The 19,606-nt window shown below is 37.2% G+C and overlaps 1 protein-coding gene and 2 long non-coding RNA genes across 3 annotated transcripts; 2 read left to right on the forward strand and 1 right to left on the reverse strand.

Moving 5' to 3' along the window:
* The first annotated feature begins 13,515 nt into the window (after positions 1–13,515).
* On the forward strand, positions 13,516–15,653 carry LOC113348684. Its single transcript, XR_003359765.1, has 4 exons — positions 13,516–13,647; positions 14,045–14,261; positions 14,865–14,949; positions 15,375–15,653. It is a non-coding gene; the product is annotated as an uncharacterized LOC113348684 (long non-coding RNA).
* A 499-nt stretch (positions 15,654–16,152) lies between these two features.
* On the forward strand, positions 16,153–18,152 carry LOC113348683. Its single transcript, XM_026592529.1, has 4 exons — positions 16,153–16,360; positions 17,071–17,141; positions 17,241–17,327; positions 17,828–18,152. The coding sequence occupies exons 1-4, from the start codon at positions 16,246–16,248 to the stop codon at positions 17,873–17,875; spliced, it is 321 nt and encodes a 106-aa protein (XP_026448314.1). The 5' UTR covers positions 16,153–16,245; the 3' UTR covers positions 17,876–18,152.
* A 322-nt stretch (positions 18,153–18,474) lies between these two features.
* Positions 18,475–18,947, reverse strand: LOC113348685. The gene is made up of 2 exons (XR_003359766.1): positions 18,874–18,947; positions 18,475–18,750 (listed from the first exon to the last, which is right to left on the reverse strand). It is a non-coding gene; the product is annotated as an uncharacterized LOC113348685 (long non-coding RNA).
* Between the last annotated feature and the right edge of the window lie 659 nt (positions 18,948–19,606).

A 19,606-nucleotide genomic window follows, 5' to 3' on the forward strand; every position in this document is an offset into this window, starting at 1 on the left:
GCATCATGAAACTGATTGATGGAGATTGGATAGTATTCCTGACGGTCGTCACAACCATCCTCCACCTAAAAGTTTATATGGACACCCTGCATATTCCCGATTGAAACCGCATCAAATGGATAAGGTCCGTCAAATGAAGGGATGTAGGACTCTTAAGATCCTAAATGTGATAAGGAAGGAAGATAAGGATAACTTGTCTACCATTTCCACAATCTACGCTGCCAAAGTAACGATCAAGAAAACCGAATGGAACGGTAGATTAGTTATGCAACAGTCCGAGTGGTTGGCAGAAACACTTAACTACGCCATGCAAACCAGGGTGGGTGCGGACAATAAGGTGACTCATATTTTTCTTGCCCATCCTAGGATGGTGGATTTGGCTCAGTGTTTTTATCAGGTTCTGTTCTTAGATTGCACCAACAAGACAAACAGGTATAGCATGCCGATGTTGAACGTGGTCAGTCATACTTCGGATAAACAATCATTCACCGTAGCATGGTGCTTTATGGAAAAAGAAGGGATAAAGGATTATGTTTGGGCGTTGGAGAAAGTGAGGTTGATTTACCGTGGCGAAGTGACACCGCGGGTTATATTTACGGATCGGGATTATGCAGTTATGAGTGCCGTCCGTCAATTTTTTCCACTAGCTCAACATTTTCTTTATACGTGGCACATCCAAAACAATCTTTTATCTAATTGCAAGAATCAAATCCAAAAGATTCATACTAAGAAGGGTAATCAACATTTGAAGGAGGAAGACGAGAGTCTAAGTAAACTTTCCAAAAAGGAGCGAGCGGAAGAGAGAAGAAAATAAAAGTAAAAATACGACGAATAGGGGGACTTATGGAAGGATTTCTGCACGGATTGGGACTATTTGGTTCATTCGAAGACAAAGGTCAAGTATCATGCTAACTTGCAGAAGTTTATTGATGATTGGAGCACGGAACATAAGAAGGTGGTAGACTATTGCCTAAATACTTGGTTGAATCCTTGGAAGCAGAAGTTTGTCTATGCATGGACCAATAGATACAAGCACTTCAAAAATGAGTCTACAAGTATTGCAGAGCAGTCTCATGGACGTTTGCAAATTTTTTTGAGGGTGGGGTAGTTACGGTACAAGAAGATATTCACGAGCACGCAGAGAATGATCTACACAAAATAGTGGCTCAAATGGAGATAAGTAAAGACCGTTTTCAAATGCAATTCATAAAGACCAAGATTTGCTAAGGGGCGTAGCACACCAAGTATCATGGTGGGCGATAGAGCATATGATGGAAGAACTTAAAAGGTTTAGAGCAAATGAGGCCATTGGAAAGGTGATGCAGTGTAATTGTACAACCGACACATGGCTCGGCCTCCCTTGTAAACATAAACTTGGTGGGTACATAGATCTCATTCCTCTTGGAGATATCGCTCCATTCTGGAATCAACTATCGTTCGACCCAAATCCCACAGGTGACGCTGAGAAATAATTTGGAGACTTGGAGATTGGAAAGTACATTAACGAAAAATACCGAAAAATGAATTGTGCAGGAAGACAAATATTGGTTTTTAATTTGTGGTCGGCTGCCCGTAAGAGTCTAGGATTAAAAGAAGAGACAATCAAACAAAAACCACCGGGTAGACCAACAACTAAAAAGTCGTTTAGAGAAATAGTGAATGGGGACAAGAACTGCACAAGTGACCCATCATGTCATGAGTATGTACAGCCTGAATATACGGAGTATGAGAACTCGTTTCTTCCCAAGAAAATGGGTCGGCCAAAAAAACAAGTAGTCAACCAAAGTCATATACAATCCAATGAAAAGGTGGATATGGATGTTGTTGAGTATACGGTTGGTACCCAACAAATCCAAACAAGCGGAATGGTGACGATTAAAGGAATGAAGGGTTATTCGTGCACTCCTAGAGATTCCCACGGAAGGCCACATCGTGTTGCTTACCCTTTGTATAAAGAGTATATCGATCAACTTCCCTACGTCATCTTGGACCACCTTATATCCATCGACTACGTTGATGGAGATGACAATTGTGGTTACCATGTTACAGCGGAACAGTTAGGGCACTTCGATGAAGCGAACAATCTAAAACTCACCCAAATTGAATTTGCAAGGAAAAAAATGGCCGCTAAATTAGTTGAGGACAAGTAATTCTATTTAAAAATTAGTTGAGGACAAGTTGGTATCAGAGCTATAGGCTTTAGATCTTGAATGGGACCATGGTAAAAAAAATGTTGTGTTATTTGCTACGCATAATTGTCTGTTATGATTGTTGTTGTTGTTTGCTTAATTTTATGGGCATGGATATTTTTGATTTGTCGGAATTCGTGTGATAGTTACTTGGGTGCTAAAATGGATATTGATTTGTGAATTTTATTGTTTACATGATTTTGATATTTTAAGTATGTTTTTAATTTTGGAACGAAATTTCTTTTAAGGGTGGTAGAATGTAATACCCTGTATTTTTAGTTACCTTTCCGGATCGGATTTTAACGAGTTAGCTTAGATTATTGTTTACTATTCCTTAGCCTAAGTGGGTTGCTTGAACTATAAAGTTAGGGTGTGAATATAATCACCTAAATAGGAGGAAAATAAAGAGACATTTAAAGTTAAAATAGATAATAAAAATGTTTAATTATTATTAGTAGTATTATAACCAAAATTGGAGAGAGAATTTGATATTAGAAAACCAAATGTTAAGGAGAAGAAGGAGATGAAGCTAATGTTTCTTTTAGAGAAGAAGGTTATGAAAAGTAGTAGAGGATCAATCTAATTGAGGTAGAATGTTTAATCCCTTTTCTCTTTGTGTTTCTTTGTTATACTTTGATTTCAATTTTGTGTATTCTTATATCATTAGGGTTCTGAAATTTATCTGTGTAATATTACGCATACGATTGATGATCATCCTCTGAAAATTGATAGAGAACATGATTGGGTTTAATTGGTTAAAATTTGTGAACAATCCACCGTAAATTCACCGTTGAATGTTTGTTTTAATCTAGGTTATAGTTTCTGAATTTCTTGACAGATTCGCTTTGCTGTGATTTTGATGTTTTTAGGTAATCTTAATGATGTTGAAATAACTTGAGGTCTTAACGAAAGTTGTAGATAAATATCTTATCTTTCATTTTGCTTTAGAATTGCTCAATTTGAGATTAATATGGATTTACTGTAAATAATATGATAATATGATGTTATTTGCCAAATTTTTAGAATGATCATATAAGAAAAATATATTTTGTTTGAAGTTTGAACCGTTGGTTTGGTGTGAATTTTGGATATGTTATATAATAATGTGTCAAGAATGTTCCTGTAGAATTTGAGGATGATCGAATTCATATGTTTCAATTCATGTTAGGAAAGTTAAATTACGTTTGTTGTAATGCATAAGTCTCTTTCCGACCCGTAACGCTTCGAGTTCGGATCTCCTTACGGGTTTGACCCTGGTCCGGAACTCAGGGTGTTATAGTGTCGGCGTTAAAGAAAAAAAGAATTGGAATGGCACATGTAAACATGAACCATTACATAGGTTTGAAGATAACTGATGAATGTCCTTTGCCACGGGTGGGCTATGGTGACTGGGGAGGGTTCACTAAGGAGTGGACAAACCAGTACGAGTACGGCATGAACTTGTGGAATGCTTTGGACTCAATGTCGGATCCCGTTGACATGGGTGATGGTGGTATGAACGATTGAAAGATGGTTTAATTTTTTGAACATGTTTATTTTGGGGATTGTATTCTGAAGTATACTCTTAAAAGATGGTTGTTTAATGGTTGTTTAATGCTTAGTTCATACTCTTAGTGGATACCATGTGTTTATATTGATTTTTACTGTATTTAGATCAACAGTCGTTACGTTGTAACAGCTAAACATAAACGACCTTTCAACTACTAACCCTAAACCGGTATTGTATTTAGATCACCAACATTTTTATTATCTAGAGTCGTCAATGTGATAAGCCTAAACCGGTACGACTCTAATGGTCCATATCTGGTGGTTTCCTGGATGTTTTTGACACTTGAAGTCGTCAGCATAATAATCTTACTAAATAACGACCAAAATCACCAAAATTATTCTGATCTAGAGTCGTCAATATGATAAGCCTAAACCGGTACGGCAGTACACCATTTTTCCGGAATAGCAATAGCTGTTGCAAAAGGGACTTGCAACAGCAGCAAGTCGTTGTGAAACATGGTGTTACATATTTTTTGCAACAGCTCTAGAGCCGTTGCAAAAAAAAAATTCACAATGGTTTTCGGTTCACCAAGTGTTTGTTTCCCTGGCTTTGCAACGATTTTGGATGTTGTGAAAAGGTTTAGCAACAGCTGACTGTTGTTGCTATATTATTGTCGCAACAGCATGAAGCAGTTGCGTAATTTATACCCAAAAAAACTTAGAACGGCTAAACTTAGCTGGACCGGGATTTTTTATTCTGGTTCTAAATTTAGCAACAGTTTTCGGCCGTTGCTAAAATTTTGCAACATGGAAAAAAAGGTCAAGTCAAGTTGTCATTGACTCAGTCAAGAGTTCCCTGAGAGACACTTTGAATGCGCACTAAACAACAAAGTCTTCCACTTGAACAATTTATTCAGGCCAATAATATACAATCAATATACCCAATGAAGTTCAGTTTCTAAACTCATGCCAAATCCAGGCATAATACCAATGAGAGACACATTGAGTGCCACACTGAACAACAAAGTCTTCCATTTCTCCAGTTCAGTTACGAGTTCACATATGAGTTCAAATTCCAGAGATGATATAATCTAGCATAGAGGAAAATTAGAACCTTAAGGCATACACTAACTACTACTTTAGAATAATATCACATAGTTCGTAGCATTTTTGTTTTCGGTTTCTCTTGATGTGTTATAACTGGTATAAAGGTTCTAATTTTATGTTTCCAGTACTGTGTATGGATAAAATTTTATTACAATGTATGAATAGAATTTCAGTATAACACATACCTGTCAGCAGGGGGTATGAATTTTACCATCTTTCCAGCATGTCCTGTTCTACCAGACCTATGAGAAAGATCTCCTAAGTGATAGGAAGATCGTAACGTATCACCTGTATATAAAGAGATGATATTACTGAACAAGAGATTGATGATATGCATGACATATTAAGGATGTACCTTGATTCTCAAATGGAAAGCATCCTTCCCAACAAACTTGGTCATGTACTTGTTGCCAACATCATAAATTCTAATGGACACAGAAAGGGAACTCACCAAATGGACACAGAAAGGAACTCATCAACTCCTTCCTTTTTCATGCCAACATCATAAATCCTAATCTTCGGGTCAGGTAAACCACGACAGTACCTTGACTTTGGGTAAGGCTTGTTCTTAATCTGCCTGTAACACCTAGAAGGTCCTGCAATATTTAACCAATGCAACAAGTATAAGAAAAAATACTCAAACCTTGCTCCAATAGCTCATATCGTATGTCAATAGTGAGTAACAAAGATAACTTGCTTAAATTTGGAAGCACATAGTTCATGTCATATCATAAACAACACATAGCTCATACCGTTTCCAGTGTACATTAACTGAATAATACACACTGGGCATAAGTTGATCCAAATCCTCACACAATTCACTTGTCACCCAGCAATAGTGATCATTACCTCGCAAAAAAGTATATTGAAGGTTAGTATTCAACCGTGTAAACATGAAAGCATAAGCATAAAGAAAAGTATGTACCAGGGATTGAGATTCCCCTCTGATGGCCTTAACTGAAGTCACCTACCTAATCACATAAAAGAGAAAAAAACCACACACATACGTACAGAAGTTTAATAGAAACAAGGGAATCAAAGTAAAATAGACTTATAATATATATATATATATATATATAGACTTATAATATATATATATATATTAAAGTTGTTTCTGGTGAAGTTAGATACTTATGCACAACTGCGTAAAGTCTTTCTAAGCTCAACTGCAAAAGAGTCTTATGCACCACTGCATAATAGTTACATAACCGCTATGTTCAGCCTAAACAACCAGTTCAGCTTTGACCAAGCAATGAGAGTAGTCATAAAGTTGCGTTTTCCTCATATTCTCAGCTCTTAGTTCAGCTACTTTTTCATCTTTTTCATTGATACATAATGTAATCCAGTCCTCTTCTTTCACAAGAGGAGGCACATTTCTGATTCTTTCTTCGTGAGTAGGATATATATCATAGTAGCCCAATCTTAGCTCATGCTTAAATCTCCTCCATGGATCAGACATCGACTTCATTGTAGTTCGCTTAGAAGTCTCAGGTAAATTACACACTCCCTGGAAAGACAAGATTGATGGCTTAATACATATATAACTACCTCAAGTCAGAGTTAATGTTGTCATTTATGCATGCATCGTAAGTTATATAATCCATTCATAATTCTTGGATCATCTTTTTTAGTTCAGGGTACTTAGTTGGGAGTGTATTTTCTTCGGGAAGCAATTTCTTCATCATTTCTAAAAGTGCAGTGACACCGTTGTCTGAAAATCCATCCTGGGTCTTAATGTCATTCAATTTTATAGCAGCATTCAATGTTGTCTTTCCTGATGGACATGAATTGTACAATGGTGGCCTAGCACGGTCATATGCAGATTTACGCTTCCTATTGCGGCTGGTTTCAGCAGGACAATGAACAATATCATGTAATCTACCATTCTCATCTACACCTTCTACATCAGGTTGGACTATATGATCCGATGCCACATATCCTCCTACATTTTCAGCTACATCTCCTCCTAAATTAGCAGCAACATCTCCTCCTACATTTTCAGCTACATCTACTCCTACAGTGTTAGCTAATCTTCTCCTACAGTCGCAGCTACATCTTCTCCTACACTGGAAGCTATACCTCCAACCCATTCAGCTGCTACTGAGATTTCCCCATAAAAACGCCACACCGTATATGTCAAATCAATACCATGTCTTAGTAAATGAAATGAAATTTCACTAAGCGGCTCTAATCCTTTACTATTCTTGCAACGTCTACAAGGGGATGAGAATAATGAACTATCACCACCATATTTATGCACAAACTCTATGAATAACCCTACACCTCGTATGTATTGAGAATATTTACGACTACAACTCATCCATCCCTTATCACATTCCATTACCCTACGCTGTTGATCCTAAAATAAGATATCTATGTCAGGTAGGTACAACTCAAACATATCATATTATGCTATACTATACCATGTGAAATAGAACAGATAGTGAATTCCATAAAATAGTATGCAAGAGTATATACATCCATATAAATAGGAATGCAATGTGGCTCAGAACCATACTGCTGAGCGTGCAGCAGCCAGCAGGACCATTATAGAGTCGTGGCTTATGAGATACTAATTTAAACACGAACTTCGTAAAAACACCCAAAATAACCAAGTTACAAATATCCCCCTCTTAGTCTTAATTCTATATTGCTATACCAACCCCTTTTCCCTCTGAATCAATTAAACATGATAATGTAAACCCAAAATAAAAATAACAGAAAACCAATTCTATCCCCCTCTGATGATATTATATATTTAACTTATCTGACATAGGTACAACAAATATATATCATACCATGAACTGAAAGTTAACTTCAAACAAATTAGTCAAAATTTAATTTTTTGCCTAGCATACTGCAGGATATTATGAACTGAAAGTTAACTTCAAACAAATAAGAAAAAGCTTCAATTTTTTTGCCTAACATATTGCAGGATACTATGAAATAAAATTTAACTTCGAACAAATTAGTAAAAGCTTCAACTTTTTTGCCTAGCATACTGCAGGATACTATGAAATGAAATTTAACTTCAAACATATCATACTATGATCTGGAATAAAACTAGTGTAGTACGACTCTAATGGTCCATATCTGTTGGTCTCCTGGATGTTTTTGACACTTGGAGTTGTCAGCATTATAATCTTATAAAATAGCGACCGAATCACCCAGAAGAGTCGTCAATGTGATAAGCCTAAACCGGTACGACTCTAATGATCCATATCTGGTGGTCTCCTGGATGTTTTTGACACTTGAAGTCGTCAGCATAATAATCTTACTAAATAACGACCAAAATCACCAACATTTTTCTGATCTAGAGTCGTCAATGTGATAAGCCTAAACCGGTACGACTCTAATGGTCCATATTTGTTGGTCTCCTGGATGTTTTCGTCACTAAGGATCGTCAACCTGGTAATGTAACTTAATAACGACTCTTCCATGTTTTATCTTCAAAAGTTATTTCTGAGTACACTTTTCCCAAAAAAAAGAGCCGTTGGGATGTTATCTATATAAAGACTCCATCATCAACTAGAAAATACACCTGAAAACAATCAAAGTAAAGCATTTTTCCAATGTCATGACCATCATCAAGTAACAATTCAATTGAAACCATACTTATAAGATGAAAGAGACCAACCAAGTCAATATTGGCAATAGAAGAAGAAATACGCAAAAGAAGCATGCGACCTACTAAAAAACCATTCTCTGGATCATCATATCCTACGAAGGAAGAAGAAGAGATGCGCGAGGCCAAAAAACGGGGCAAATAACAATTCCATTTACGAGAAGTATTCAAGCAAGTCGAGGAAGAGACCGAATGGGTTAAAAGTTATTACAACATCAAAGATCTTCCCGAAGAACATCAACAAGTTGGTGTGAGTCTTTTCGTTAATTTCAATAAGAAAGAACGCTTTAATTATGAACCTTCCCACATTCATGGTCGGATCCATCACGTTATCAAATTGTGCACCAAGTACAACGAGTTTCTCGCGAGGCACAAATGGGATAGACGTGATGCCCAGGCCGCTTATACCAAATGGACATGATAGCCGTTTTATCACATCGAAGCTGCAATGGTCGTTCATTCTCGCACCAGGAAAATAAATAACATGTAATTTGTTATGGATTTATGTTGAAGTTAATGTATTATAGTTTCAACTAAATGGAGTTTCTGCAGTTAAAATTTTTTCTCATAAGAATCCTCACATTGTGTATATATAGCTTAACGATACTAGTTGTGGATTTCAAAAAATCCGACCGTTGAGGTTTTCTTCTATAAAATACAACCCCCTACTCTTGATAAAACTGCCCAAAACATTTCAGTTTCTACCAAAATACTTAAACCTTTAGTAGAAATGTCGGAATCAGAACCGTTTGAAGATTTGTGTCTCGTTAAATCGTTTGCTAATACGTTTCGTGAACGTCCTAATGAAATCTATTCCATGTTTTGGAAGAGAGTTAAAGAGTTCTTTAACTGGCGAACCGGGAACCCCAATAACCGCAAGTGGAGAGACTTGGCTTTTCGATTCAACTACATGAAAAGTTCAATGCGAGAGTATGTTAAGTAAGAAATATGGTGTAGGCACATCATCCACGAGCTCCTCTTACGGAAAAAGTAAGTAATCCTTTCTTGTTCTTCGTAAATAGTTCACATCCTTAATAGTTGGCATACTAAAGTTTAAGAATTTCAGCTGGAACGTTTCAATGGGCTATGGAGAATTCGTAACGAAAAAAATATGTTCATTCACCACAAAGAATATACCATGTTGTATCGACGTGCTAGGAGGTTCATCGACAAACATTTGATGTGTCAAATTCAAGGGTATCCATATTGACTCTTATGTAGTACGAGATTGATGTAATGTTATTTTCTTAATGAAATCAAAATACATTCTCGTTGAAGTAATAATATTTCAAATTTGGGTCGGTACTCTGCTATATGATCAACATAACGACTTCTTTATTTTCGACAAGGGTCGTTATTTGATTCCTTGTAACATAAAACCATAAGTTCAAGGTTCATAACTAAAAACATCTCCTCACACAAGAGTATGAACTCCACCTCTGCCTCGACCGCCACCACACCCTCGACCTCCACCTCAACCTCGACCTTGACTTTCACTTGATTCACCAGCTATTGTTCGGCTTCTCTTACGGCGGCCTTGGATTGTAGTTGCTTCAACGTCTTCTATTTCCTCCGAGCTTTCCTCACCTTGGCTTCCTCCATCTTGTCTTGCTTCACCCGTTCAGCACGTTCTTGTCTCATTTGTTCTTGAGTTCTCCTGGGCCTCTTACTTTTCTTAGCCAAATCAGAAAACATTTTCTTTCCTTGTGGATTTTCAATGTGGCTGCAATAATCAGCGTACTTACGATGTCGCTCAGGTTCTACCACTTCTCCTTTGTCGGTCGTGCAACAAAATGACTTGATAAGAATCTTCATTCGATCCCTCTATTTGAATTCAAACACCAATTCATATTAAATAACTTATATTTGTATGTTTATGAAAAACACAATACCAAAAATAAATACTAACCACAAGCTTAAGAATGGTGGAATCATCTCTGGTGTCAGATCTAGAAGCTGATGAAGATGCCTTGTTGCTCCTTCGAGTGCCAGGAGCATCTATCCGGATGACCCGAGGGTGAGAGAATTGTTCATACCATTCCAAGTAATCATCTGTGGACTCATGACCTTCATTCACATGCTCCCAAAAAGAGACGTCTATCTTTCTATCATGCTTGTGCCCATCATCCCAGTGTTTGGTCTTAGGTTCAGGTTCGTAAGCCACCACTAATGACGAGTCGCCAGACCGACATTTTTTCAAATTGTGGTTGAAACGCGGTTCATAATCCGGTGCGGGTGAATCTTGAATCTACCCAAGTTGACGCATGATTCTCATCGGATTATACATTGAAAATCCGTAAGGGTAAAACAGAGGGTCGTTGTAATACACGACATCTTCCATTGCGCTCACCCTATCATTCTTATAAGGATCAAAGATTACCTCTTTCGCAGTGATGTTGTCCAGTTTTTGGCGCATTTCGAAGAACGCATCCTTTTGATATTGACGTCGGGATTGTCTTTGAACAATAAAGGGAAGCGATCGTAAATCCATACCTACATTGACAACAAATAAAATCAAATAAAACATTCTGATTGGTATAAAAATATTCAAAGTACAAAAAAGCATAAATAGAGGATAAATAGAGGAGACAACTTGGTTCAATCAATAAAACATTACCTGGAGTAGAGTCGTATTGCCATGAACTTGAGAAGATCGTAACCGAGATGCATTTGATAACTGACAATTCAAATGTGCTACCATGGCAGTCCCCCAAGAGTACTTGTTCACATCTTCCAAAGGATCCAAAAGTTGAAGAAGGTTCACACTCACCCGGTTACCCTTGCTGTCGGGAAATATAACCGACGCAAGGGTGTACATGAAATACCCAGCCGCCGCATAACGACATTCCATATCAAAGATACCATCAACTTTTTCTTTGATTAGTGTTCCAACAAACATCTCCCTAATATCAACGAGCTTGAACTCTTTCTTCGGGTATGTCTTTCCTTTCACGAAACGACCATATGACGTCTCTTTATCCCAGCCAAACAATTTCCCGGTCAATCCATAAATTTCTTCCCAACTAAGCTTCTTCTTTAACCTGTCATTGGTTGATTTTCCTTCGACCGGGAGCCCTAATATCGTATCTGCATCATCGGGTGTCAATGCCATCTCACCAAAGGGTAACTTGAATGTATGGGTTTCGCCATAGAACCTCTCACAGAAACTTGACACTGCAACCTTGTCATATCCAACCACAGAGTTCACAACAGCAGCATACAGAGCAGAGTTTTCAATAATATCTTTCACTCTTTGACATTCATCCTTTAGATCCCACATGGACATTTTCACATAAGAAGATTGTCGTCTGAAGAGACGAACGACATTCTTATGATCCTACAAAGGAATAATAAAGTATTAAAGCAAATATTAAAAGAAAATAAAGTTAAAATCAACAAGTAAAATATAAAAACAAAGATAAGATTGCTACGATTGTTTCGTAGATGGTACGAGCCCATGTTCCGGGATACCCAAATAAAACTTTGCAGCCATCTCTGGGTTCTCATCTGGCTTTACCACTAGAAAGACGTGTAAGCAACAAATGTTCGTCGGGAATGTGACTCGCACTCTCTGCAACTGGCTTTCCATCCTTCCGTCTCGACGGTTTCGGCTGCTCTTCCTCTTTCTCCTCATCAGCATCCTCATCATCACCACCACCACCACCCTTACCATTGTTACCATCATTACCTTCATTATACTCCTCCTAATCCTCCTCCTCATCACCACCACCACCACCACCCTTACCATCGTTACCATCATTACCCTCCTCCTCATCATCATCATCATCATCACCACCAACACCATTACCACCACCATTTCCATCATCACCACCATTACCACCACCATTGCCATCATCACCACCATTACCACCATTGCCATAAACATTAATCTCTTCTTGTTCCAGAACTTCATCCTCCTCCTCTTCTGCATCGCTCCCGGTAACAGATACAACAGGGGTGGAAGAATCAGACGAATCATTACCTGGGTCTCTTGGTTCGTTCATAGACAATGGTACCTCATCCGGATTTTTTCCTTGGAATGGACCGACATTCAAGTATCTGGTGTGTCGGGGAGGTTTAGAGGGAGGAGTGGGCATGTGTTTCTTGTATCTCTTTGGTCTGGAAGGAGGAGTGGGTATATATCAGAACAAGGGTCGTCACAATATTCATTAAAAATAAAACGACTCTCATATAGTACATGACGATTGTAAGAACAGAAGACGACGACCCTGTGTAAAACATTGACGACTCTATGTGATATAAGTGACGACCCTATCAATATTTTGGACAGTGAGTATGATTGTTTTCAACATCGGATCGTCATATAGTTACTATATAGAGGTAACGACTCTGATCTAGGGAAAAATTGTACAATGACGACCTAAATAGATACATTGAAGACTCTTCCAATATTTGGGATAGAGAGACGGTTCGTATTTCAATTGGGATCGTTATCATACACAAAAGGGTCGTCAACATATTCAAATCTAGAACAAAAAATTTGCAGTAGCAGATTTAAAATCGTTAACTTAAACATCAAACAGACTAACGATTTTTCGTAGATTATACATGCATGAATAGAGTCGTTAATTAATAGGAAAACACATACTGACGACCCTATCACTGAAACTGAAAAAATTGATTCCAAAAATCAATCAAAACATAGACAAATAATCGAAACAAAGATGGATTTTAGTTCACTTACTTTCTAATCGGCGCCATTAATTCTTCCCGGCTTGATACTGCAACCTTGGTTTTAAGATTAATCTTCAATTTAGGTGTATCTACAGTTTTAGGGTTAGCAAACTTTCCTTTGTACTCATGCGTTCGAGCCATGTTTGTAGAGGAAGCTAATCGTCGATTAAAATTTTTCGTAACGATTACGACGAAGAAAAAAAAATTGGTCGTCAGTGGAGGAGAAGACGAACCGTGGAGGGAGAGGAGGAGGACAAAAGTTTCTGATTTTGATACAATTGGAGGCCAATGTTTAGTGTTAATAGGTTTTTAAGTGGGAAGGGTAAAATAATATTTTCCCCCTATTTTCTTTGACTCCAATCTATGGTGTGGATATAAATTGGTCGGACCCCCAATTATTTTTTGGGGCCCAATTAAACGAGGCTGTAGAGGTGTGAGAGTTTGCACCTTCATGAACACGAGCTCTTGTTAAAACTCAAAAAACAGGCGATAAAGCTGAAAGCGGGTAAAATTACGAATTAGGTTTTGGAATCTATAAAACTTGTAAGCTCTTTCTCACCAACTTGTACAGTTTCTTTTTCTTTGAAGCATGTTGTACAGTTTTTCTGTTCCGTTTTTATGCTTATCTTTCCAACTCCTATGACTTCTCCTTACTGTAGATTTTTCATCCGTTTTCTTATAATCCCTGGTTCTTATTTGACTCAGAAATCAGTGATATTTATGTGATTATTTTCTATTTTTAAGTTTTATGATAATAAACATAGATTTCTTAGATAGATTTTAACAAGCTGTAAAACCATAGGTAAATGTTCAAAATTTGAAACCCTAATTCAGCATAAATTGGCTTAAGGGTGAATCTCAGAAATCTGATGATTTTTTTTGCTAATTTTTGGAGTAAGGTTTTGAATCTGAAACTTTTCTGTCTTATATTTTGTGGCAGGTTTATTTGAAAATTGGATTCAATGAGTCTTATAAATGTTACAAATGAGATGGATATTGACAAAGATAGTGAAGTTGATAAAACCAGTTGCGATGGAAAAAAGAAAGCAGCAGTTCAAGCTGAACTTAACAGAGTGAATAAACTGCCTACAAACAGTAGCTATGCATCTCATCGTATCAGAGTTCTCAACAAAGTACTGCAACTTATGTCCATTAAGGTTAGATACTAAATTAATTACTTTTCGTCATCATACTTTCATGACACATACTATTTTGAACCAAGAAATTTGCAGCGAATTTATACCAACAGGTATTCAAGGGGTGCCTCTTCATGTTACTTAATGCTTGATGATGACTATTGGCTGATGCTTATACATTTCTTCTTATCATAAACAGTTTATTACTCATAAGTCATAAGAGGTTTTTGTTCGAAAAAGTTTGCTTCTTAGTTACCCTTCTTGCAAAAGATCTATAATTGAGAATGAGTATCATTGAAAATTAATTCCAATCATGTAATCATTTGCAAACTCCAATGCCTGATCCCTTCTATGCTTGTGAAATGGTAATTTGGGACTTTCGATCTCTTTGGATTTGATATTCTGGCACTCAGTAGTTTGACTTTTCATTGCCTCACAGTTCATTAGTTTCGAGGTTAGGAAACGTTCCTCACTCGTCGCTACACTCTAGACAGCTTCCGTATCTTTTAAGTGTCATATATGTTGCTGTTGATAGTTTCGATACATTTCAGTTATCCAAGCTACTTATGTATCTGAAAGTAATTATTGAAATTTAACTGAATTTATCTTGCGCTAATTTGCCAGAGAACGCCGTCACAAGACGAAGAGTTGGAGCTTCTTTTTGCAGGGCTGTCTCTTTGAGGAAGAGTTTAAGTTTGTCTAAGCACTGGTGAGTAGCGAGTTCCAATTAGCTCTGAATCGTACTAGAGCAAATTCTTTTTTTCCTTATCTCTGTATATGTACTAGTGCAGGTATACATTCTTGTACTTTTGGAGTTATCCTGCTTGATAATATAGAACTCAAAACATATATGAATGCATTTCCACCAGACGCCACCATATTCAAAAAGTGTTGGTTAGATACATAAGCAGGTGAATAGGTTTGGTAGGTTATCTGGGAACTCGTCATTCAGATCTTTGTCCAACAGAATGCTGTTTTTTGTTGTTGTTGCACACGGTAAAAGGGATTCCCAACATACACTATTGATTATAGAAGAAGAGGATTCACAGTTCCCCCTTCTGTCTTCAAATACGTTATTTTTTACTTATCTAGATATGTGGCATCTATTATCTCATTGAATTAGTTTTGTTGCAGAATGTGAAAATGGAGCTACATCAACATAAAGAATGATAGAGTACAACAATGCTTGTGTGGTTTATGCTTTTTAATGGTTCAAAGAAGAGAAACCCTGGGTGCTGAGCTGCTCTTCGTGTGTATGTATATATATAGTAATGTATACTGTTGGGTTTGACGAGAGACCTTCTCTGTTACTCAGTGCTACATTTTCAAGGTTCCATTTTGTGTCGAATGGCTGCAGGCTTTAAAATAAAATAAACCAAAAAAGTGAACAGTATGTTCTTTGATTTGCTTATATTTTTGCAGCTTTTTGTCTAATCATCCCAATTTTGCAAAGACTGTAGGTTGATAGTATGAAATGGTTTGTGTAGGCACTTGAATCTGACTGAACTGAACTCTCCAAAACATGTACGAAACCTTATTCAACTGGATTATACAAAGCCCAAAGCAAAGAAAACAAGCCAAAATCAGAATTAACCAGAGGAAGATTTTGATAAAAATAAACCTAATCCTACTTCCTTCACTGACCCAGGTCAACAGCCCTGCACTCCTGCAATATTGAAGCGAACCAAACGAGTTATTACCATGGTATGACCAACAAAGCTGCATGAACCGGAGGAGAATCTTCCCATGTTGCTATAAGCCTACAGTGCTATTGCAAGTTTGCAGCCAAACAGAGAAGAGAAAGAAAAACTTGGAACCAGAACTTACTAGAACCGGAACACATAGGAAGGGTACTTATGACATTTTACCAATTCACCCCTACCTCAGCTTCTATTTCTTTCTATAGTCTCCTCCTCTCACAAATCTCTCATTTTGTTTGAGAAAAATTACTCTCACACTTTTCTCTCTCTCTCTAACCCTCTGAGAAGAAAAAAAAATTATAACAATGGCTGCAAGGTTGGTGGCTAGACAAGCCGCTTCTCTATGTAGGGTTTCCACTCCAAAGTCTGCAGCTGATGCCACTCAGCTTATCCAACGACGTGGTCTTGCAGGAGGTGGAGGTATGAACTAATCTGTCAAATCAAAATCTCAAAATTAAAGTTTCTTTATCATTTTTCATTTCCTCGTAAATCTGATCTCGTTCGATTAGAAATCTTTGAGTAGATTTGTGTAGGGTTTTTGTAGAATCTGATTCATACATTAGAAATTCTGTTCCTTAATACATGGAAGAATTTCAGATTGGTGCCCTAATTTATAAAATGAGTTGTTTCTGATGATTCTGGACTTTCTAGGGCATTCTTTTTAATCATTTATCCTTATTTTTCACTGTTTCTTGTTTGGCTATGCCTATTCGATCTTACAGAATACTGAATCTTAATTTTCTTTTTCCATCTATAGAATCATGTTTTTTCTAATTGGGTTTAAGTTTGAAATGAGTAAAACGGAAAAGATTACAAACAGGAAGAACGAAAGCAATGTAGATAATTTCATGCTGAAGTACCTATAGTTTACGTGTTCTTCTAGAAATAACCTTGGATTGCACTTTCATTACACTCTATGGTTACTCAGCTATCTTGTTCAATATGTTGTTACGAATATAGAATGAAAGCGGAACTGTTTGCTTGTAACTAGAGATGTTCAATCAAAGAAGATAGTTCTGCTGTGCTAGTAGCTTTCAATTTGTATCAGCATGTTGTGTTATCTTTTATATATACCTATAACTCTCTTATCCTGAGCATTTCCTGAATAAGGTTTATTTGCTTCGCCACAGATCATCATGGACCCGCAAAGGTGAACTGTTGGTCAGACCCAATGAGCCCATCTAGATGGAAGGAAGAGCATGTAAGTCACTTGAAGGCTATTTTTCAATAACGTGGTTTGTACTTACTTTGATTCACGGCACCCTTGTACTTACTGTAATACAATTTGTCAACTTTGCAGTTTGTGATTGTCTCTTTAGCTGGATGGGGTTCAGCTATTTACGGTGGTTACAAATTCTTCACTGGAGGCAAGAAAGGAACTGAAGAGGTACTTGGTTATTATACTAATAAGGCCTAGCTGCTTTTTTCATGCGTACTCTTAAAGTACTGCATTTTCATCTGTTGTCAGCGCCTCAGTTAGGTGGCTTGCCAGTTACCTGTGTCTCTGGGTTGAACTGAGCATTTTCTGATCTCCCTAGTTCTAAATTTCTAGTTGGAGATTGGATACTCTTGAACTTACACCCATGTCAGCCAAGTCTCCAGAAATTCAATCCCAGATACTTAGGTTGCACAATAGTTGGAGATAATTATGGTCTTTACCTGCCACCATGATTGACAGACTGAAAAAATAAGAATATTTATCCGTTTCATTCACCATGATTGATAATTATGGTCTGGTATTGCAAACATTCACCGTCCCGCACTATGTTGTTCCCGTTTCATGTTTGATACTTTGATGTGAAATTAAGATCGTGTTAATACCTAACCGGCTAACCCATCTTACTTATTGGGGCGTACTTCACTGACATAATTTTCTTGTCTTCGCAGAAAGTGGCTGAAGCAACTCTGCAGAAAGTGGTTGAAGCATCTCACTAGGCTGGGTCCAGAATTTTGTTTATGTTGTGGTCGTTCTTAAGTTCACCTCCAAATAAGTTTACCTAAAACGTCAGATCCTCTGTGGGGACCATATTTTTCTTTTGTTTTGAGATAATCCAGTTTGTGAGTATTTTTATTTGCGAACCCTCCTGGATAATGTTAGGATTGATATTCATTTTATTCCATTCGTCGTTCTGATGAATTGGTCCTGTACCTGGTTTATCAATAACAGCTTCTTCCTTGTTCAAGTATGGGTGCTAAACATATTTTTTTTGGCTTTTTTTGTTGTTGTTAAAATTAACAACAAAACCTTGTCATCCAGATTTCGCTATGGATCAATTTTGGATGGTGCAAACTAAACAGAACCCTGTGATCTGCATTCTGTGAACCTATGCAAATGACTTATTATTTCCTTTCTCAAGCTGGATACGTTCCTGCCATAATGTTGTTGTATTGACAAGGTAATAAGCAATAATAATACAAGCACAGCGCATCAACATAATTTACACAAGACTGAGCTAAATTTACTAATGAACTCATTCAAGTTTCTAAGCTCTTCTTTTGCCTCTCTGTGTAAATGGGTATTTACCCAAACTGGATACTGATGAATACATGATACACTTTCATAATATAAAGTTACATGCAACAACAACAACCCTCTCTAACACAAGTCATTATAAGTACAAAACTTCTGCCTGTCATTATAAGTACAAAACTTCTGCCTAAATATCATGTTTATGATATTGTATAGATGAGTCTATTGAGGATCCCTTGACACCAATCAAATAAAAGGTTTTATACAAGGTATCAGTCCACATCCATTACTTCAGCTTCAACATCAACAACTGGTAGAGAAGAGGTTTTCCCAGTTTTCCCTGCATATAGACATTCCTCAGCAACTAATTAAAGTTCAAATGAAAAGCTATTCGAAATTACACAATGTTCAGTTTATTGTTTTTGAAAGATTCCGGTAATGCAGTTCCTCAACAAGGAAGTACCTTTCTTGCTGGAGAAACCATCAAATGCTTGTCCATACGTGGTGGACTGATTTGGAAAGATAGTTGGTTCTTTTACAAACTTACTGCCCTTGACTGAAATACAATCAGATCAGATGATCTTATATCAGAATATAGGAGTATAGAGCTATTATTAACAATATGTTAAAAATGACTTGGATAAAAGAGAAGTGAAACCATAAGATTTTCATCGCAGGAATCAATGCAACCACAAAGTAATCTGCATGCATGAGTTGAGGGCGGTGAAAAGGGAGAAATTCATAAAGGTAAGAATTACAAATATGAGAAGAAGACGAATAGGGTCTACAAAACAGCATCGAAGAAGTGTAAATGTCCGTTCAGGATTTATTTCAAAAGGCATCGTGAAACTGATTGATGGAGATTGGATAGTATTCCTGACGGTCGTCACAACCATCCTCCACCTAAAAGTTTATATGGACACCCTGCATATTCCCGATTGAAACCGCATCAAATGGATAAGGTCCGTCAAATGAAGGGATGTAGGCCTCTTAAGATCCTAAATGTGATAAGGAAGGAAGATAAGGATAACTTGTCTACCATTTCCACAATCTACGCTACCAAAGCAACGATCAAGAAAATCGAATGGAATGGTAGATTAATTATGCAACAGTCTGAGTGGTTGGCAGAAACACTTAACTACGCCATGCAAACCAGGGTGGGTGCGGACAATAAGGTGACTCATATTTTTCTTGCC

The sequence above is a fragment of the Papaver somniferum genome, chromosome 2 (assembly GCF_003573695.1).
Source record: "Papaver somniferum cultivar HN1 chromosome 2, ASM357369v1, whole genome shotgun sequence".
Taxonomy (NCBI): Eukaryota; Viridiplantae; Streptophyta; class Magnoliopsida; order Ranunculales; family Papaveraceae; genus Papaver; species Papaver somniferum.